This window comes from Rissa tridactyla, chromosome 27 (assembly GCF_028500815.1).
Source record: "Rissa tridactyla isolate bRisTri1 chromosome 27, bRisTri1.patW.cur.20221130, whole genome shotgun sequence".
Taxonomy (NCBI): domain Eukaryota; kingdom Metazoa; phylum Chordata; class Aves; order Charadriiformes; family Laridae; genus Rissa; species Rissa tridactyla.
The window spans coordinates 1,239,406-1,260,447 of record NC_071492.1 but is presented as its reverse complement, the minus strand read 5'-3'; the positions used below and the strand labels follow the sequence as shown (position 1 = coordinate 1,260,447).

Sequence of the window (21,042 nt, the reverse complement as noted above, 5' to 3'; positions counted from 1 at the left end):
GCCCAGGTGGCCTCAGAGATGTCCCCAACGCAGCCCCAGTGGTGTCCCCAGTGTGGCAACGGCTCGTCCCCAGTGCTGGCCCTCAGCATGTCCCCATGGTGGCCACGATGATGTCCCCAGTGTCCCCCCCAGTGCTATCCCCGACATCCCCGCGTGTGTCCCCACCGTGTCGCCCATGGCTTGGGGACATCCAGCCGGGCACCCCTGGGGACACTGGGGACAGTCCCGAGCCCTTTGACGGGGACGGCCTGGGGACACCCCTCCTCCTGGTGTCCTCTGAATGGGGTGGGGACGTCCCCTTGCCCTGGCGTCCCCATGTCCCCGCCATGTCCCCAACCCCAGTGACAGGTCGGGGGCTTGGCGCGTCCCTGAGGTTTATTGGGGGGACGGGGGACGGTGTCACCAACCCGTCCCTGGTGTCCTCGGGCCACAAAGGGGACCACAAAGGGGACATCCTCAACCTCCTCAGGTGGGACAGGGGACACCCTGGTGTCCCCAGAACAAGGAGGGACCCCGGGGTGTCCCCAGAGGGGACATCGGGATGTCCCCAGGTTGAGGAGGACCCTCTTGGTGTCCCCCCACTGGGACAGGGGACATCCTGGTGTCCCCAGAACAAGGACGGACCTCTGGGTGTCACCAGATTGGGACATTCGGGGTGTCCCCAAGATGGAGAAGGGACATCGGGGGTGTCCCCCAGGATGAGCAGGACCCTCCCGGTGTCCCCATCCTTGTCCCTACTCGTCCCCCGGCAGAGCCTCCAGCGCCCGGGCCAACCTCTCCGTCCCCTCCTTGTCCCCCATGGCTGTCCCCAAGGCCACCACGGTGTCCCCCCAGGGCCCGGGCGCTGGCAGGGAAGCCCTGACCCATCTCCAGGTCCTGGGTGACAGCGTCCACCAGGGTCCTCAGGTGATCGGTCACCTCCTCCAGCATCCCCAGGGTGACATTGGCATCGGCGATGGCCTTGGTGGCCTCAGTGGTGGCAGCGGCGGCAGCGGCGGTGTCCCAGGCCAGGCGGCGGTAGCGGTGGGCTTGGTGACGCTGGTGGCTGGCGGCGGTGGCCAAGTGACGCTTGGATGTCCCCGTGCCCCACAGGGCCACCTGGCAGACCAGGGCGACGGTGGCCAGGGAGGGGACGAGGTGGCTCTCCTGTGTCACCCCCAGCGCCTCCCGCACCACGTCCAGGGACACTGCGGGGGACATCGGGGGGACAGGGACATCACCTGGTGTCCCCAGTCCCCTCCCAGTGTCCCCAGTCTTGTCCCAGTGGTCCCCATCCCCTCCCGGTGCCCCCCGTCCCCCTCCCAGTGTCCCCTCTCCCCTCCTGGTGTCCCCTCCCAGTGTCCCCAGTCCCCTCCCAATGTCCCCAGTCTTGTCCCAGTGTCCCCTCTCCCCCTCCTGGTGTCCCCCTCCCAATGTCCCCAGTCCCCTCCCAGTGTCCCCAGTCTTGTCCCAGGGTCCCCATCCCCTCCCGGTGCCCCCCGTCCCCCTCCCAGTGTCCCCTCTCCCCTCCTGGTGTCCCCTCCCAGTGACCCCAGTCCCCTCCCAGTGTCCCCAGTCCTTGTCCCAGTGTCCCCTCTCCCCTCCTGATGTCCCCCCACTCCAGTGTCCCCAGTCCCCCTCCCAGTGTCCCCAGTCTTGTCCCAGGGTCCCCATCCCCTCCCGGTGCCCCCCGTCCCCTCCCAGTGTCCCCCTCTCCCCTCCTGGTGTCCCCTCCCAGTGCCCCCAGTCCCCTCCCAATGTCCCCAGTCTTGTCCCAGTGTCCCCTCTCCCCTCCTGGTGTCCCCTCCCAGTGTCCCCAGTCCCCTCCCAATGTCCCCAGTCTTGTCCCAGTGTCCCCTCTCCCCTCCTGGTGTCCCCTCCCAGTGTCCCCAGTCCCCTCCCAATGTCCCCAGTCTTGTCCCAGTGTCCCCTCTCCCCTCCTGGTGTCCCCTCCCAGTGTCCCCTCTCCCCTCCCAATGTCCCCTGTCCCCTCCCAGTGTCCCCCCGTCCATCGCAGTTGAGGGGAAGCTCTACACTGGTCTACACTGGTCTGTAGGACGCCCAACTGGTCTTTACTGGTCCCTACTGGTCTACGGTGGCTCCTACTGGTCCCTACTGGCATATACTGGTTTGAACTGGTCTGTGGAGCTCCTTAGCAGCCCATATAGGTCCAGGCAGGTCTATAGTGGTCAGAGCAGAGTAGCTTCTACTGGTCTGTAGGGTTTCTTACTGGTCCATACTGGTCTGCAGGGCCCTCTACTGGTATTACTGATCCAAAGAGATCTGTAGGGTTTCCTACTGGTCTGAACTGGTCTGAACTGGTCCCTGCTGGTCTACAGCGATGCCTACGGGATCATACTGTTCCACACTGGTCTGTAAAGGTCCTTACTGGTCCATACTGGTCTACAGTGGTCAGGCTATGGGAAAGTTTGTACTGGCCCGCAGTGGTCGTGCACTGGTCTGTACTGGTCCCTACTGGTGTACACCTGATTCTTAGTGGTCTCTAGTGGTCTGAACTGGTCCATTCTGGCCTATACTGGCCAGGGCAAGAGAAGGTCTATACTGGTCCGTAGAGCTTCCTCCTGGCCCATACTGGTCTGTAGGGTTCTCCACTGGTATTACTGGTCCAAGCGGATCCGTAGGGCTCCCTACTGGTCTAAACTGGTCCCTACTGGTCTGGGCAAGGAAAGTCTCTACTGGCCCGGAGGGCTTCCCACTAGTCCGCACCGGTCTGTAGGGCTCCCTACTGGTCTAAACTGGTCCCTACTGGTCTGGGCAAGGGAAAGTCTCTACTGGCCCGGAGGGCTTCCCACTAGTCTGCACCGGTCTGTAGGGCTCCCTACTGGTCTAAACTGGTCCCTACTGGTCTGGGCAAGGGAAAGTCTCTACTGGCCCGGAGGGCTTCCCACTAGTCCGTACCGGTCTGTAGGGCTCCCTACTGGTCTAAACTGGTCCCTACTGGTCTGGGCAAGGGAAAGTCTCTACTGGCCCGGAGGGCTTCCCACTAGTCCGTACCGGTCTGTAGGGCTCCCTACTGGTCTCTACTGCTCTGTAGGGTTCTCCACTGGTATTAGTGGCCCAAGCGGATCCATAGGGCTCCCTACTGGTCTGAACTGGTCCCTACTGGTCAGGACAGCAGAAAGTCTCTACTGGTCTGTAGGGTTCCCTGCTGGTCTGTAGGGTTCTCCACTGGTATTACTGGTCCAAGGGGATCCGTAGGGCTCCCTACTGGCCTGAACTGGTCCATTCTGGTCTATACTGGTCCGTACTCACGCAGGGGAACGCAGAGAAGCATCAGCACCAGGGTGACGGTCCGGACCAGCCACAGACCCCAGCGGCGCCGGCGGTTCCGGCGCAGCTCCTGCTCCAGCTCCTTGGCGCTGGCATCGGCGGCCACCGCCAGCGCCCGGTAAAGACCTTCGGCGTCGAGCCCCGGAGTCGGCGTCGCCGCCGTCGCCGCCATCGCCGCCACCAACGCCGCTTCCAGCCCCGCCAGCGCCGCCTCCGCCTCCTCCAGCGCCGCCTTCGCCTCCGCCAGCGCCGCCGCCGTCACCACCGTCCCCGGCGTCCCCAGCGCCTCCGCCAGCCCCACCAGCGCCTGCAGCGCCTGCCTGGAGGCCACCGCGGCCGAGGCCACCGCCGGGGACAGCGGAGGAGAGGACATCCTGCGGGGGACCCAGGTGTCCGGGTGGGGACCCAGGCATCCAGGAGGGGACCCCTCCCCAAGCCCTTAATGGAGATAAGAGGGACCCAGCCGTTCGGAGGTGGGACCCATGTGTTTGGGTGGGGATCCAGGTGTCCGGGAGGGGACCCAGGCATCCAGGGATGGGACCCAGGTGTCCAGGATGGGACCCAGGCGTCCGGGAGGGGACCCAGGCATTTGGGGATGGGACCCAGGTGTTCGGGGAGGGGACCCAGGCGTTTGGGAGGGCACCCAGGCGTCCGGGAACGGGACCCCCTCCAGGGGCCAAGGTGTCGCGGTTGGGGACGCCCGCGCACCCCTAGAAGAGGGACCCGGCCGTTGGTGCCACAAGGCGTCCGGGCGTGGCCGCCATTGCCCCCGCGAGGAACCCGAGGCGTCCGGGCGCAGGAACGCCGCCACTTCCCTTTCCGCAGCCACGCGGGGACCCGGCCCAGGCCTCCGCCTGCCGTTCCCCCCCAAAAAAAACCCCGGCACCCCCTCCCACCCCTGGGGGGGTGTCCCCCCCCCACCCCCCGTCCCCGCAAGGCACCCGGGCGGCCGGGTGCCAGCACCTACCTCCCCGTGTCCCTCGGGGACGGTCCCCACAGCCGGTGGCACCGACGTCACTGCCGCTCCCACGGGAGCCAGGCATCCGGGGAGACGGGAGGGACCCGGGCGGCCACGGTCCCGCCGCCCCTCCGACCCCCGCTTTACCCCCAGGGCCCTGATTTACACCCTCGGGGACCGCGTTTACACCGCCGGGGCCCTCTTTTGCACCCCACGGCCCCGGATTTACCCCCTCGGGGCTCATATTTGCCCCCTCCAGGCTCAGATTTACCCCCCGGGGCCCTGGTTTACCCCCTCAGGCCCCGATTTACACCTCTAGCACCCTCATTTACACCTCCAGGGCCCTGATTTACCCCCTCAGCCCCCGATTTACACCTCTAGCACCCTCATTTACACCTCCAGGGCCCTGATTTACCCCCTCAGCCCCCGATTTACACCTCCACGGATCAGATTTACTCCTCCAGGGCCCTGATTTACCCCCTCAGCCCCTGATTTGCGCCTCCAGGACCCTCATTTACACCTCCAGGGCCCTGATTTACCCCCTCAGCCCCCGATTTACACCTCTAGCACCCTCACTTACACCTCCAGGGCCCTGATTTACCCCCTCAGCCCCCGATTTACACCTCTAGCACCCTCATTTACACCTCCAGGGCCCTGATTTACCCCCTCAGCCCCGATTTACACCTCTAGCACCCTCATTTACACCGCCAGGGCCCTGATTTACCCCCTCGGACCCCGATTTACACCACCACGGATCAGATTTACTCCTCCAGGGCCCTGATTTACCCCCTCAGCCCCTGATTTACACCTCTAGCACCCTCATTTACACCGCCAGGGCCCTGATTTACCCCCTCAGACCCCGATTTACACCTCCATGGATCAGATTTACTCCTCCAGGGCCCTGATTTACCCCCTCAGCCCCTGATTTGCACCTCCAGGACCCTCATTTACTCCTCCAGGGCCCTGATTTACCCCCTCAGGGCCCTGATTTACCCCCTCTGGATGTGATTTACACCCCCAGGACCCTGATTTACCCCTCAGGGCTCAAATTTACTCCCCCCAGCCCCCAGCTCTACCCCAGGCCCCGTCCCTCGCGCTCTGATTGGCGGAGCCCCCGCGGGGGGGCGGGACGAGCCGCCGCGGTCTCCGCAGCGCCTCCGCGCCCAGGCGCGGCCTCCCATTGGGCAGCGGGGAGGCGGGACTTTCGTGTTACCGCCTCTCATTGGCTACCGCTTTCCGGCGGCCTGGGGGGAGGGGGGCGGGGGGCGGGCTCTTCGCTCCGCCCCGCGCGCTGATTGGCTGCGCCGAGCGGAGCGGGAAGAGCGGCGGCGGCGCGTTCCCGGCGTGCCCCGCGCGGTCGTGAGGGGGACGGGGGGTACTGGGTGTACTGGGAGGTACTGGGAAGGGCCTGGGACGGGGGGAGGAGCTGGCAATTGCTGGGAGCCCCTGGAATTGGGGAGAGGGGGGGCAGCTGGGATATACTGGGACCCACTGGGAACATATGGGGGGAACTGGGAGTCACTGGGAGTACGAGGGGCTGGTTACTGGGAGCCACTGGGGGTACTGGGAGCCCCTGGGATCTTGAGGGGGGCAATGGGGAGCCACTAGGAGGTACTGGGAACAGGTGGGGGGGAACTGGGAGTCGCTGGGAATATGAGCGGGTGCTTACTGGGGACACTGGGAGTTACTGGGACCTTGAGGGGGAGATACTGGGAGCCACTGGGTGTGTCGGGGGGGGAACTGGGAGTCTACTGGGGGTACTGGGATGGTGAGGGGGAGGAGCCACTGGGGGCTCCTGGAAGTTACTGGGACCGTGTTGGAGTGCACAGGGAATGACTGGGAATATGAGGGAGGGGGTTACTGGGCGTTATTGGGGGTACTGGGACCCCCTGGGACCTTGAGGGGGGCAGTGGGGAGCCACTGGGAGTCACTGGGAGCATGTGGGGGGAATTGGGAGTCACTGGGAGTATGAGGGGTTGGTTACTGGGAGTTACTGGGAGCCCCTGAGACCTTCAGGGGGAGAATGGGGAGATACTGGGAGTACTGGGACCCCCTGGGACCTTGAGGGGGGCAACGGGGAGCCACTGGGAGTCACTGGGAATATGAAGGGATGATTACTGGGAGTCACTGGGAGCCCCTGAGACCTTCAAGGGGGAGAACGGGGAGATACTGGGAGCCACTGGGAGTGTGTTGCAGAACTGGGAGTCCCTGGGAATATGAGAGGGCAGTTACTGGGTTGGGTGTAAGGGAGAGTAGACCCTCACTGGGGGTTACTGGGAGGTACTGGAGATAGGGGAGTACTGGGAGTTACTGGGAGTTACTGGGGGCGGGAGCTTTACTGGGACCGTGTGGGGGGGAGCAGGCCTTCTGTGGGGGTTACTGGGAGGTACTGGAACTGGGGATAGGGAGCTACTGGGAGTTACTGGGGCCGCGGGTGGGGTTACTGGGACTTAACTGGGAGTCGTGTGTCCGTCCCCGCAAGGTGCCACCCATGGCCGAGAGTCACCCGGAGCCGCCGGGCACTGGTGAGCCCCGGATGACTGTCCCACCCCCCCCGGGAGACCTGGCTCCCTCCTGTCCCCCACCCCGTGTGTCCGTCCCCCCGTCGTCCCCCCCCCGGACACCTGGGTCCCTCCTGTCTCCCCCAGGTCTGCGGGGCCTCGTCCCCCCATGGCACTTCGTGCTCCGCCCCGCCGGCCCCAGCACCAGGTAAGGGCTCCCAGTGCTCCCAGTAACCTCCCAGTTACTGCCCCCGCCCAGTGCTCCCGCTAACCCTCCCAGTGCTCCCACTAACCCCCAGTTGCCCCCCCCCATGTATTCCCTAATTGCTCTTACTGCGCTTTTATATTCCCAGTAGTTGTCCAGTAACCCCCCAGTGCTCCCAGTAACCCCCCAGTGCTCCCAGTAGCCTCCCAATAGCCCCTCCAGTGTTCCTGATGACCCTCCCAGTAACCCACAGTGCTCCCTCTAATCCCCCAGTTTTTCTCCTCCAGTGCTCCCAGTAACCGCCCGATGTTCCCAGTATCCCTCAGTGCTGCCAGTAGCCATCCCAGCAAACCCCCAGTGCTCCCTGTATTCCCCCAGTTTCCCCCTCCAGTGCTCCCAGTAATCTCCCACTAAACCTCCCAGTGTTCCCAATAAGCCCTCCATGTTCCCAGTATGCCCCAGTGTTGGCAGTAATCCCCCACTAACCCTCCCAGTGCTCCCAGTAACCCCCAGTGCTCCCTGTAATCCCCCAGTTTCCCCCTCCAGTGCTCTCAGTAACCCCCCCGCAATGTTCCCAGTACCCCCCAGTGCTCCCAGCAATCACCCACTAACCCTCCCGGTGCTCCCTGTAATCCCCCAGTTTTCCCCCTCCAGTGCTCCCAGTAACCCCCTGGTGCTCCCAGTAATCCCTTACTAACCGTCCCAGTGCTGCCAGTAACCTCCCAGTGTTCCCAGTACCTCCCAGTATTTGCAGTAATCCCCCACTAACCCTCCCAGTAACCCCCAGTGCTCCCTGTAATCCCCCGGTTTCCCCCTCCAGTGTTCCCAGTAATCCCCTACTAACCCTCCCAGTAACCCCCAGTGCTCCCTGTAATCCCCCAGTTTCCCCCTCCAGTGCTCTCAGTAACCCCCCCGCAATGTTCCCAGTACCCCCCAGTGCTCCCAGCAATCACCCACTAACCCTCCCGGTGCTCCCTGTAATCCCCCAGTTTTCCCCCTCCAGTGCTCCCAGTAACCCCCTACTAACCCTCCCAGTGCTCCCAGTAACCCCCAGAGCCTGGACGCTGAGGTCCCCTTTGGCAGGCCCCTGGAGGCGGAGCTTGAGGCCGAGAGGAGGCGTGGCCAAGACTTAGAGGCGGAGCTTGAGGCTGAGAGGAGGTGTGGCCAAGCCTTGGAGGCGGAGCTTGAGGCCGAGAGGAGGCGTGGCCAAGCCTTAGGGGCGGAGCTTGAGGCTGAGAAGGGGCGGAGCCAAGCCTTGGAGGCGGAGCTTGAGGCTGAGAGGAGGCGTGGCCAAGCCTTGGAGGCGGAGCTTGAGGCTGAGAAGGGGCGGAGCCACGCCTTGGAGGCGGAGCTTGATGCTGTGAGGGGGCGGAGCCAGGCCTTGGAGGCGGAGCTTGAGGCTGAGAGGAGGCGTGGCCAAGCCTTGGAGGCGGAGCTTGATGCTGTGAGGGGGCGTGGCCAGGCCCAGGGGGCGGAGCCTGATGGGGAGCAGCCCCTGGAGGAGGTGAGCACCTGGATCCCCTGGGAGCTGTGGCCCTGTCCCCACGGTGTCCCCATGGTGGGGGGGGGGACAGTGGTCATGTCCCTTGTCCCCACAGTGTCCTCAGGATGTCCCCACGTCCCCTGCTCCCCTGCCCTTCTGGTGGCCCCAGGGTGGCCCCGTGGTGGGAGTGACACGGTGGCCATGTCCCTTGTCCCCACAGTGTCCCCGGCATGTCTCCATGTGCTCTGTCCCCCTGGTGTCCTCCGGGTGTCCTCCTGTCCCCAGAATGGGACATGGTGGCCCTATACCCTGTCCCCAGGATGTCCCCATGTCTCCATGCCCCTCTGGTGTCCCTGCAGTGTTCCTTTGTCCCCAGGGTGTCCCCAAGGCAGGGTGACATGGTGGCCCTATGCCCTGTCCCCACAGTGTCCTCAGGATCTCCCCGTATCCCTCTGGTGTCGCCAGGGTGTCTCTCTGTCCCTGGGGTGTCTCCATGTCCTCTGTCTCCGCAGCGTCCCAATATCCAGGGTTTCCAGCATGTCCCCATGGTGTCCCCCAGTCCCCAGGATGTCACCTTGTCCCCATGTTGTACCCATGGTCCCTGTCCCCAGGGTGACCCTATGCTCCCTGTCCCCGCGGTATCCCAATGCGCGGTGTCCCCAGGATATTCCTGTGTCTCTTTGGTGTCCCCATGGTGTCCCCCTGTCCCCGGGTTGTCACCCTGTCCTCATGATGTCCCTGCATCCCCTCTCCCCGGGATGTCCCCGTACCCCCTGTCCCTGCAGTGTCCCCGGGGTGTCCCCCTGTCCCCACACTGTCCCCACAATGTCCCTGTTCCCACCAGTGCCAGGCCCAGGTGCTGCTCCAGGCCCGGCTCAGCGCCCTCGGCCACATCCTGACCCTGCAGGAGCGAGAGCTGGGCCACGAGGTGGGGCTGGGGGGACCATGGGGTGCCCCCGGAGGGGCTTTTAGGGGGCGGGGGGGGGGCATAGGGTGCCCCTAAGGTGGATCTTCGGGTGCCGGGAGGGGCCCCTTGGGTGCCAGGAGGACCCTGGGGGGCAATGGGAGGGTCCTGGGGTGCTCTGGGTGGGGGCCCAGGGGGCACTGGGGTGCTTTGGAGGGGTTTGGGGCCTGGTGCCATAGGGTGCCACTGGGGGGGGTTCTTGGGGGGCTGGGACAGCCCTGGGGTGTTGTGAGGTGGCCCTGGGGGGCAATGGTGGGGGGGGGGGCCTTGGGTGCCACAGAGGGTCCTGAGGGGCAATGGGGTGACATTGGGAGATGACGGGGGAGTCCTAGGGTGCTCGGGGGGGTCCAGGGGGTCTCTGGAGTGCTGGGGGGGGGGGGGGGGGGCAGAGGTGCTCGGGGATTGGTCTGGGGGGGCCATAGGATCTCCCTGGGGGAAGCTTTTGGGTTGCTGAGGGGGGGGCCTGGGCTGCCACAGGGGGGTCCTGGAGGCACAATGGGGTGACCTAGGGTCCTGGGGGGCAGGGGGGAGCGCTGGGGTGCTCTAGGGGGAGTGTAGGGACACCTCTGGGGTGCCATAAGGTGCCGCTGGGGGGGGCTTTTGGGTGTGTGGGGGGGGACGCTGATGAGCGATGTGCAGCGAGGAGGTTCTGGGGTGCTGAGGGTGCCTTGGGCGCCCCAGGGATGGACGTGGGTGCGTTTTGGGGGGGGGGGGGGGGGTTGGTTGGGTGGCTTTGGCGTGTTTCTGGGTGCTTGGGGGGGAGTCTGGGTGCCCTGGGACACCCACGCCTCCCCCTCTCACCCCCCCCCCCCCAGCTCCCCCCCCCCCGAGGTCCCCGTGGCGGTGGCCCCCCCAAGGCTGCAGAGGCTCCTGGGGCGCTGGCGGGAGAAGGTCTTCGCCCTCCTGGTGCAGCTGCGGGTGCAGGAGGAGGCGCAGCGGGTGCTGCGGGCGCAGGTGGGTGCCCGGGTCCCGTCTGGGGGGTTCCTGAGTCCCATCTGGGGGGATTGGGGGGGCATCCAGATTCCTGGCTCCCTCCTGGGGAGGGGTTCCTGAGTCCCATCTTGGAGGGGGTGGGGGGACACCTGGACTCCTGGGTCCCTCCCATGGGGTGTCTGGGTCCCACTTAGGGGGGGTTGGGGGACACCCAGATGTTTGGGTCCTGTCTGGGGGGGCTTAGGGGGTGCCTGGGCATCTGGGTCGCTCCCAGGGAGGGGTTCCTGAGTCACATCGGGGGGGCTAGGGGGACATCCAGGAGTCCTGGGTCCCTCCCATGGGGTGACTGGGTGCCATCTGGGGGGAGCTGGGGGACACCTGGGTGCCTGGGTCCTATCGGGGGAAGAGGGGTTAGGGGGCACCTGGATTCCTGGGTCCCTCCCACCAGGGGGTGCCTGGGTCCCATGTCAGGGGGTTGTGGGGCACCCAGAGTCCTAGGTCCCTCCCATGGGGTGCCTGGGTCCCATCTGGGGGGTTGTGGGGCACCCAGATGCCTGGGTCCTATCTAGTGGGGGGGTTAGGGGGTGCCCGGATGCCTGGGTCCCTCCCGGGCAGAGATTCCTGAGTCCCATCTGGGGGGGCTGGGGAGCACCTGGACTCCCTCCCTTGGGGTGTCTGGGTCCCATTTCGGGGGGTTGGGGGACACCCAGATGCCTGGGTCCCATCTGGGGGGGCTTAGGGGGTGCCCGGACGCCTGGGTCCCTACCAACAGCGGGTGCCTGAGTCCCATGTTGGGGGCTGAGGGAGCGTCCAGACTCCTGGGTCCCTCCCGTGGGGTGCCTGGGTCCCATCTGGGGGGTTGGGGGACACCCAGATGCCTGGGTGCTATCTAAGGGGGGGTTAAGGGGTGCCCGGACGCCTGGGTCCCTTCCAAGGGTCACCTTTTTCCCCCTGGGGGGGCTCCCGGGTGCCTTGGGTTCCTCCCGGACGCCTGGGTTGTTCCTCAGGTGGGGACGCTGGGGGCAGCGGTGGCAGCGGGGACACGCCGCGTGACGCGGCTGGAGCTGAGCCTGCGCGAGAGGGCGGCCACCGCCGAGCTGCAGCGTCGGGACACCGAGGTCAGCGGGGACACGGGGGGGGGGGACACGTGGGACGTATAGGGACCTGCTGGGGACAGGGGAACCTGCTAAGGACACGCGGGGGACATAGGGGGACACGTGTGGGATGCATGGGGACACACTGGGGACATGGGAACCTGCTAGGGACATGTTGGGGCCATATGGGGACACGCTGGGGACATGCGTGGGGTAAAGGGGGACGTGTTTGGGTACATGGGGACCTCCTGAAGATATGGGGGGGACAGGCATGGGACGTAAGGGGACGTGCTGGGGACACGGGGACCTGCTAGGGACACGGCGGGGACGGGACACGAGGGACATGTGGGGACGTGCTGGGGACACAAGGACCTGCTGGAGTCACGCCTGGGAAAAGGCGGGGGGGACACTGAGGACACAAAGAGCCACACTGGGGACAAGAAGGCGATGTGGGGACATGCTGGGGACACGGGGACACAGAGACATGTGTCCGGGCCATGGTGGGGATGTGTTGGGGACACAGGGATGGTTTGGAGACGTGGAGAGACATTGGGGACATCGTGGGGGCCACTTGGGAAGGGGCTGGGGACACCTTGGGGACATCGGTGAGCAGTCCGCCATGTCCTGGTGCCTGGTCGGGGAGGTGGCCCAGAGTGGGGACGTGCTGGGGACACGGGAGGGCTTGGGGACAGGTTGGGGACACGGTGGCACTTGTCGCAGCGCCTGGCGCGGGAGGTGACGCGGCAGCGGGGCCGAGCAGAGGCGGCTGAGGAGGCACTGAGGGGACTGGCCCGGGCGGCTGCCAGGTACTGGGAGGGCACTGGGAGGAACTGGAGAGACAGGGGACACTGTGAGGGACTGGGGGACAACTGGAGGGGACTGGAGGGGCGCTAAGGGGGACTGGGGGGGAGCGGGGGAGAAAGCTGGGGGGGGACTGGGAGGGACTGGGAAGAGCCTGGGAGGGGCCGGGGGGGGCCGGGGATAGGGGTCGAGGGAGTACTGGGAGGTACTGGGGACACTGCGGGGGAACTGGGAAGGAACTGGGGGGCATCTGCGGGGATACCAGGAGGGGGACCAGGATGGGGACACCAGAGGTGACCAGTGTCCCTGTCCCCACATGTCCCTGCTGCTCCTGTCCCTGTGTCCCTCCCTGTCCCTTTGTGTCCCCCCCCCACCCCGTGTCGTCGTCGTCCCCTTGTTCTCGCGTCCCTCCCCCGTCTCCCCCAGGCTGGCCAGGGTGGTGACAGCACGCCAGGCCGAGGTGGCAGCGGCCACCAGCACCATGGTCACCCTCAGCGCCCGCCTGCGCCGGGCAGGACAGCGGCTCCGCGTCCTCCGGGGTACGGGGACACGGGGAGGGGGACACGGGGAGGGAGATGTGGGGACAGGGTGCGCAGAGGGGTGGGGGACACGGGGGCAGGGAGGGGATGGGGACAGAGGGACACAAAGACGGGGAGGGGGCCATGAGCATGGGGACGCAGGGCGGGAGATGTGGGGACAGGGGGCACAGCTGGGGAGGGAGACAGGGACATGGGGACAGGGAAGGGAGAGGGACCCGAGGAGGGGGGGTATGAGGATGGGGACACGGGGACAGGGAGAGGATGGGGACACGGGGACAGGGAGAGGATGGGACACGGGGACAGGGAGAGGATGGGGACACGGGGACAGGGAGAGGATGGGACACAGGGACAGGGAGAGGATGGGACACGGGGACAGGGAGAGGATGGGGACATGGGGACAGGGAGAGGATGGGACACGGGGACAGGGAGAGGATGGGGACATGGGGACAGGGAGAGGAGCATGGGGACTGGGAGGGGGACATGGGGATGGGGACAGGGATGGGGACGTGGGGATGGGGACAGGACAGGCGTGAGAACGGGAACAGGGTGTCCCCGATGCCACCGTCACCCCTCCTCCGCAGTGGGTGGCCGTGGACTCACCCTGTCCCCAGGGCCGGTGACCCCGGCGTCACTCTGTTCCCTGTCCCCAGGGCTGGTGGCTCCGGTGGTGGCCTTGGACCGGCCGCAGTGGCAGCAGGACCCAGCGGGGGACGAGTGAGTGATGGGGGAGGGGCCCGGACGCCTGGGTCCACTTTGGGGGTGTTGAGGGACACCAGGGGACCCTGAGGGTGGCAGGGCACCCCATGGGTGACATTCGGACCCTAAGGGTGGCATGGGAACACCGGAGCGGACATTGGACCCTGGGAGTTACTTTGGGACCCCAGGGGTGGCAGGGGACCCCATCCCCGCTCTTGGAGACCCAAAGGGTGACACGGTGGCACCGTCCCCACCCCACTGGCCCCGACCCACCTGTGGGGCTGGGGGTGACGTGGTGACTCTGTGCCCAGCCTGGTGGCCAAGGTGACAGGCAGCAGCCGTCTGCTTTCGGGGACGATGGCCGGTGTCCGACGCAGCGGTAAGTGGGGACACATTGGGGACGCTCTCGGTGGGGAGGACACCAGCCAGGGGACATTGCTGGTGGGACATGAGGGGACACAAGGCAGGTGCCAAGGGACACACTGGGGACACCCCGGGGACCCTGTGTCCCTGTGGGTGAGTGGTGGCTGCTGTCTTCACTGCGGCCTGTCCCTGTCCCTGCAGCAGTGGCCTTGGGGGTGGCTGATGAGGTGACACGCAGCCCGGTGACAAAGGACGAGGTGACGTGGGACGAGGTGAGGGGATCTGGGGACACGGGTGGGGATGTACGGGACACAGGGAAGGGACATGGGGCATCTGGAGCCATGGGGAGGTGGCACAAGGAAGGGGTGACAAGAGGGGACACAGGGAGGAGGTGATAAGGGGGGACACTGGGCTGGGGGGGGGGGCATTCGGGGACAGGGGTGGCTGCTGTCCCTGTGTCACCCCTTGTGTCACCCCCAGGCCACCATCCACGAGGACAAGATGGAGCATCCCCCTGGCAGGGGTAGGTTCAGCCCGTGTGGCACCTGCGGGTGTCCCCATGTCCCCCCCAGTGTCCTCGTGTCCCTCCAGTGTCCCCTTCCATGTCCCCTCACACCTTTGGGTCTCCCCCCATGTCCCCAACGCCTTTCCCAATGTCCCCTCAATGTTCCCCCCCCATCCCTAAATGTCCCGCCGTGTCCCCAGTGTCCCCCCAGCCCTAAATGTCCCCCGTGTCCCCGCAGCGGCGCTGGGCTCCCTCGTGACGCAGCTGCAGGCCCTGGGCGCCGCCATCCTCGGGGACGATGGGGACAGCAGTGACAGCGGGGACCCCCCCTGACCCGCCTGCAGACCCAGGCATCCGGGTGAGTCACCCCCCCACCACCCCAACCAGTAGGGAGGGGACCAGTTTGGCCCAGTCTGGCACTGGTGGGACCCACGTGTCATTTCCCAGATGTCACTCAGCTCTGGCTCAGGTTATGGCTAACACAGCTCGTGCCGCGGGGGACACAGAGGGGACATGGGGGACACCAGCTCCGTGCCGGAGGAAGGATGAGTGCTCGCGCCATCGCCTGGGCAACTCGTTTTGCTCATAAACGCACAAATTAACAAAGGAACGAGCTCTAAGTGATGAAATTTCACAATTTGAGCAGTGAATAAGCGAATTCAGGTGATAAACAACTCCGTGCATGGGGGGGGTTGAGCCCTTCTTGGTTCGTTAGATTGCTTAACAAGCTCCGAAAGTTTAATTGACAGCGTATTTTGAGAGAGGCGAAGCCCAGACTGTGACACGTTAGCGATGTCACAAGCAGAATCTCTCCTGGACACGTCAAGGCGACCGCTTCGGTGCGAGCGGAGACGGGTGTGCGCGTCTGTGCCGCAGCGAAGGGCGAAAAACCAGGCGTTGGGCATCAACAACCATGAAAAAAAATCTAAGGAAGAGGATTTAATTAGATTTATAATTAGGGATGGTGAAATTCCAAGTGGGATTTGACCCAGATAAAGAGTCTCTGGACAGATCCGAGTAATATTTGTCAGGAATTTGGCGAATGACGAGCTTCTTGTAGGTTAGAGGAGGGAAAAGGAGAAGACGCTGTGCGTCCTGGAGCAGCGAGGGATGTGATTGATGAGTTGGGAGAGGAAGGTGTGGGGTTGGGAGAGGGAGACGTAGGGTTGGGAGAGGGAGAGGAAGACGTGGGGTTGGCAGAAGAAGATGTAGGGTTGGGAGATGGAGAGGAAGATGGGTTGGGAGAGGAAGAGGAAGATGGGTTGGGAGAGGAAGAGGAAGATGGGTTGGCAGATGAAGATGTAGGGTTGGGAGAGGGAGAGGAAGATACAGGGTAAGGTGAAGAAGGAGAAGACATGGGGTTGGGTGACGAAGACGTGGAGTTGGGCAAGGAAGAGGAAGATGTAAGGTTGGGTGAGGAAGACGGGTTGGCCAAGGAAGAGGAAGATGCGGGGTTGGGAGAGGAAGAGGAAGGCACGGGGTTAGAAGAGGGAGAGGAAGGTGCAGGGTTGGGAGAGGGAGAGGAAGACATAGGGTTGGGAGAGGGAGAGGGAGAGGAAGATGGATTGGGAGAGGAAGACATGGAGTTGGGTGAGGGAGAGGAAGACGTGGGGTTGGGTGAAGAAGGAGAAGACAGGTTGAGTGATGAAGATGAAGATGTGGGGTTGGGCGATGAAGACAGGTTGGGCAAGGAAGAGGAAGATGAGGGCGAGGAAGATGAGGAAGTGATTAGAAATGCAAAATAGATCGCTGGAGTCAAAACTTCAGCCCCGGAGAGTTGCCGAAGATGAAGGGTGCAGAAGATGGTCGGAAGCCGCTTTAGACCCGGTTCAAGTTCCTTGTGCCGAGGATGATGATGGGTGGGACATCTGGCAACGAGCAGGCGGCAACGAGGATAATTCCCTGCCCTCTTGGCAGCAGTAATTAACGCTGAAGAACAGAGCGTGCCCAAAACTCGTCTCCAATTAATTAATCTGGAGGAGAGAGGCCGAGGTGATCGGGGGAAACGCCCGTGGAGGGGCCGGCATGGAACTGGACAGCCGGAGCCAACCGCCTCCACCTTGCCTCGTTTCACCTCCATCGTTAGCATCAGCTCCGGGAATATCAGATACCATGGGGCCAAATATTCCCAATCCGGGACGGATTTGGGCTGGGGACACGCTCTGCATCCCACCCATTGCGGGTGATTGAACTCGGAGCTGAGAAATCGTTGGATTTAGCCGTGGAAACAGGCTTCGACGGTGTTATTTTCCAAGAATATTTTCCAAGAATAGGATTATTTTCCAAGAACAAGATTATTTTCCAAGAACAAGATTATTTTTCCGGTCCTTCAACATCCGCTGGTGGCTTTAACGGTTGGATTTGATGATCTTAAAGGTCTTTTCCAACCAAAACAGTTCTCCAATTTCCCACTCTGCACCCCGCGGGATAAAAACCCGGTGAGAACCTTCGCTAAAATAAATGGAATTAAAAAGAGACGGTCTGTCTCCGTGCAAAATGCAAGGAGAAAAGAGGGAAACTCTCACGGAGGGGACAGGAAATGTGTTTGGAGAAGGGTTCAACGAGCTCCCAACTCTACTGGCTGGGTTCTCGTTACCTTCTCATGATGGTCCTCGTGGGACCTGTGTCAGGAGACGGGGGTGACGCCGTAGGGTTTCCGAGGATAACGACGGGAGCCAGAGGATGAGCTCGGGGATAGATCCGGCTCCGTCGGCACTAAACCTAAACTGGGAATTGATGGGAAAGCAGCGTGGGAAACGCTGGCGGCCGCCACTCCCACCGCTGGGGATCCCAGTCCTGAGCTGGTGGCCGTGGTTAATGATTGTCACCGTTGATGCAGGAGCCCAAATATCGATGGTAGACAAGGTCACCTGTGGATTTTCCAACCGCTGCTCCTCTACCCCACGAGCTAGTTAATATTTCATGGTCCAAATTAACCTTCTGACGTTAATCGTTCATAAAAGGGCTGGGGGAAGGTTCTCAAGTCTCATCCCCCCTCCAGTCCGACCAGTAAAGGAACCTAATGGCAAGGGGAGGTTAACATCTAGATGAAGTTTTAGTAGGTGGACGCCCAGCACTGTGGAACGGGCGGTGGGAGGTGATTCTACGGCTCTGACAATTAACTAAGGTAGAGGAAGGAAAGAACGAAGGACCCGGCTGGGAAGTGACATTCTGGGGAGTCGGGCGGACACGTGGGAGGAGAACGGCTCCTGCTGAGGTCCTCCAAGAAATCCAAGAGTTGCCCGTTCCCAATAATAAAGGGCGTTGGGTGCTGTGAGAGGGACTTTAGGATTTTGGCAGACACGTCTTCCAGGACTTCACAGAATAACGTGACCGCTCCCAAATTTACTCAAGAAACTGCGGTCTGGGGATGGACTCCCCCACGTGAAGAGCTCCTGGAGCTTCTAAAGGAGATTATGAATCAATCGTTGGGACCCTTCCACCCTTTGCAGCCCCTCTCCCTGCGTATCCAGGTTGGGAGAGGTGGGATATTGGCGGCACCATGTCAACAAGAACCTCCTGGCTCCAGGGAGCTCCAACTCATGGCAGAGTGCTCGGCACGGTTCCTCAACCTCTGAAGAGGTTCTAGCAGGTTCCAAAGGTTGGGAGCAACCAAACCCTTAACTCGGGGAAGAAGTTTTAATGTTCCACGTGGCAGTACCTCTTCTTAAACCTCTTCTTGGTGGTCAACCACCACCTTTAGGTGTAGCACCTAAGACCACTGTCCAGAGGTGGGACTGTACCTCCATCTCAGGTGGCTTGACCAAGGAGAATAAAGTTGCTGAAGTTGTAGAGCACATAGGAATGGCCACTGAAATCATGGAGCCTCCATGTTCTCCTACCCAGGGTGCTCCGGAACTCGATCCCCACCAGCCAGATGGTGCCTGACTGGTGGGAGTGCTCATGGAACGCTGGGTGAATGGCAAGGACCGGCTGCTGACGGGTCTGTAGCTGATGGACTTGCGGTGGCGGAGCGAGTAGAAGGTTCTGCTCCACCAGCAGAGCTCCAGGGCGTGGTGTTGGCTCTTAGCAATGATGGACCGTATACGGATGGGCTGGTGCAACACGATGGCGAGGACATCGGGCAAAACGCAGACAGCAGATAGGGAATGGAGATGCACGGAGAAGAAAATCGAGCAGATGACCATCTCCCATTCTACTGCTCCAGGGCATGGAGCCACACGCCAGAAAAACCCCACAAGGGTGGCCCCATGGACCAATATGGGCAACCACCCGTAGAAACCTGGCGGGTTTTTCTTGTACTTTGAGTATGGGATGGTTGAACAGCTCCAGGAATGGTGGGAGGGGGGATGGGATGGTGACCTGGATCATCAGGCAGCAAGACCAGGTTGGCCAAGCTCTATGCAACAGTCAGTCCCATCAGTGACCGCTCGTGGATGCGGTAATGGTAGGAGGAGTTCTTGGAAGTCGACCACATGTGGAAGGGAAGGTCCTTTGGGACCGTTGGTAAATTGACTCAGTCTCCTCCTCTGAAGGATGGAAATCTATGACCAGAGTTGACAAACTAACGAGTTTGGCTGATGTTTGACCTTCCAGGCACCGCGGCGGGGTCAAAGCGGTGGTTTGGTGAGCACCCAACATCCCAAGAGATAATGGCTCGCCTTTTAAAAACGGAATAGGAGAGGAACGGTGCCCTGAGCGTGGAGTTAAGTGGCCTTTGAAACCCTCCCGAGCTCTGAGGAAGGTGGGAAGCTGGAAGGGGTCGATTAAACAACAACTCGAGCGTTGAAATGACGATGCGAATTAGGGGAGGAACTTACAGGATGAGCGTTGAACTCATGGCAGACTCCCACAGGTGGTCCACGATAGAGAGGTCCATGTGGTGACCCAACACCGGCAGGATGCTTTGAGCACCTCCAGGCATCCAGGCGAGGAATCAAACGCCGTCCTTGGGTGGGAAAACCCATTTTTGAGGGAAAGGAAAATGGGGAATGGTGGGACTGAGATGACTCTCCCGAGGTTTGCGTGCGACCCAAGACCTTGGTCGTCTTCTTCCTCCCCCTAGGAAGCGTTGCCCTCCTGGATGACCAAGGGGAAAGCTGGCCTTGAACCTTCGTCCTTCGGGAAGTCTCCACATAGAAAGGGGCAGCGAGTGTTCCCGGGAGGTGTCATCACCGGAGAAGATGTGGAGAACATCTAAAAAGGCAAGAACCTTCACAGGATGGACAACCCTAACCCCGCCGTGGGGAGAGCTGGCATTCCCTCATGGAAATCTTGATGGATAATTAAGGAAACCCAATTAGTCCATCATGTCCCAGCTGGTGACCTCTGCCGTGACGTGGACACGGAGACCCAACGTACCCAGAACCCACCAGTGGGGCAGCAGGAACCGAGGTGTCCCCCTGCCCACACGCACGCACCTTTGGTGTAGGTGGTAGTAGGGTGTATCCAGGAATGGGGACCAGTTTGGCACTGGTGGGACCCCCATGTCACCCCATAGGTGGTAGCATCATCCCAGTTTGGCACTGGTGGGACTCCATGTCCCCATGTGTCACCCCGTAGATGACAGTACCATCCCAGTTTGGCACTGGTGGGACCCCCATGTCACCCCATAGGTGGTAGCATCATCCCAGTTTGGCACTGGTGGGACCCCATGTCCCCATGTTTCACCCCGTAGGTGACAGTGCCATCCCAGTTTGGCACTGGTGGGACCCCCATGTCACCCCGTAGGTGGTAGCATCATCCCAGTTTGGCACTGGTGGGACCCCATGTCCCCATGTTTCACCCTGTAGGTGACAGTGCCATCCCAGTTTGGCACTGGTGGGACCCCCATGTCACCCCATAGGTGGTAGCATCATCCCAGTTTGGCACTGGTGGGACCCCATGTCCCCATGTGTCACCCTGTAGGTGACAGTACCATCCCAGTTTGGCACTGGTGGGACCCCATGTCCCCATGTTTCACCCCGTAGGTGACAGTGCCATCCCAGTTTGGCACTGGTGGGACCCCCGTGTCACCCCATGGGTGCCATCCCAGTTTGGCTCAGTCCAGGAGTGGTAGGACCCCATGTCACCTCCACAGGCACTAGCGGGACCCCGTGTCCCTCTGTGTCACCTCGTCGGTGACAGCACAATCCCAGCATGGCACTGGTGGGACCCCCACCTCCCGCTGTGTCACCCCGTACATAGGTGACAGTCCCATCCCAGTATGGCCCAGTCCAGCACTGGTGGGACCCACCACGTCACCCCGTGTCACCTCCTGGGTGGCAGCACCATCCCAGTTTGTCACAGTCGCTTACTGGTTCTTTCCATCCCAGTGACCCAACGCTTTATTTTATTTCTTTTTTTCACTTTTGCCCCTTTTTCACACCATTTCAGCCCATTAAAGCTCATGGGGTGACATCGCTGGTGGCATCGCCGCATCCTGTCAGGGGTGGCACTTGTGGACACGAGTGTCCCCACGGTATGGGGAGGTTGGGGACGCAGAGGGGGATGGCACCCGCGGGAAGGACAAGAGGATCCTGGGGGGGGGACACCGCGACCCCCATGGGGACAGGGGTGTCCCCGGGAAGGGGGAGGCACATTGGGACCCCCATTAGGACAGGGGTGTCCCCAGAAGGGGTGGGGGGAGGACATTGTGACCCCCGGGGGGACAGAAGTGTCCCCGGGGGGTCCAGAGAGGGGCACTGGGACCCCCCGTGGGGACAGAGGTGTCCCCAAGAGGGGTGGGGGGGACCTTGGGACCCCCATTAGGACAGGGGTGTCCCCGTGG

The 21,042-nt window shown here is 62.7% G+C and overlaps 2 protein-coding genes across 4 annotated transcripts; one reads left to right on the top strand and one right to left on the bottom strand.

The window, feature by feature from the left end:
* Nucleotides 1–359: 359 nt before the first annotated feature.
* Nucleotides 360–11,396, bottom strand: LOC128901678 (uncharacterized). 3 transcript variants are annotated; one of them, XM_054183808.1, is made up of 4 exons: nucleotides 4,666–4,685; nucleotides 4,238–4,603; nucleotides 3,253–3,644; nucleotides 360–1,187 (listed from the first exon to the last, which is right to left on the bottom strand). In XM_054183808.1, exons 3-4 carry the CDS (start codon nucleotides 3,641–3,643, stop codon nucleotides 634–636), a joined length of 945 nt encoding a protein of 314 aa, XP_054039783.1. In that variant the 5' UTR covers nucleotide 3,644; nucleotides 4,238–4,603; nucleotides 4,666–4,685; the 3' UTR covers nucleotides 360–633. The 3 variants fall into 3 exon arrangements, with proteins under 3 accessions (XP_054039783.1, XP_054039782.1, XP_054039781.1); XM_054183807.1 differs by lacking the exons at nucleotides 4,238–4,603; nucleotides 4,666–4,685 and adding an exon at nucleotides 11,256–11,396; XM_054183806.1 differs by having other exon boundaries at nucleotides 4,238–5,274.
* On the top strand, nucleotides 5,565–20,948 carry CCHCR1 (coiled-coil alpha-helical rod protein 1). The gene is made up of 15 exons (XM_054183681.1): nucleotides 5,565–5,622; nucleotides 6,711–6,753; nucleotides 6,877–6,937; nucleotides 8,018–8,438; nucleotides 9,262–9,410; nucleotides 10,197–10,335; nucleotides 11,322–11,432; nucleotides 12,129–12,214; nucleotides 12,636–12,748; nucleotides 13,399–13,462; nucleotides 13,756–13,823; nucleotides 14,009–14,079; nucleotides 14,288–14,330; nucleotides 14,551–14,670; nucleotides 19,339–20,948. Exons 2-14 carry the CDS (start codon nucleotides 6,720–6,722, stop codon nucleotides 14,643–14,645), a joined length of 1,455 nt encoding a protein of 484 aa, XP_054039656.1. The 5' UTR covers nucleotides 5,565–5,622; nucleotides 6,711–6,719; the 3' UTR covers nucleotides 14,646–14,670; nucleotides 19,339–20,948.
* The last annotated feature ends 94 nt before the right edge of the window (nucleotides 20,949–21,042 follow it).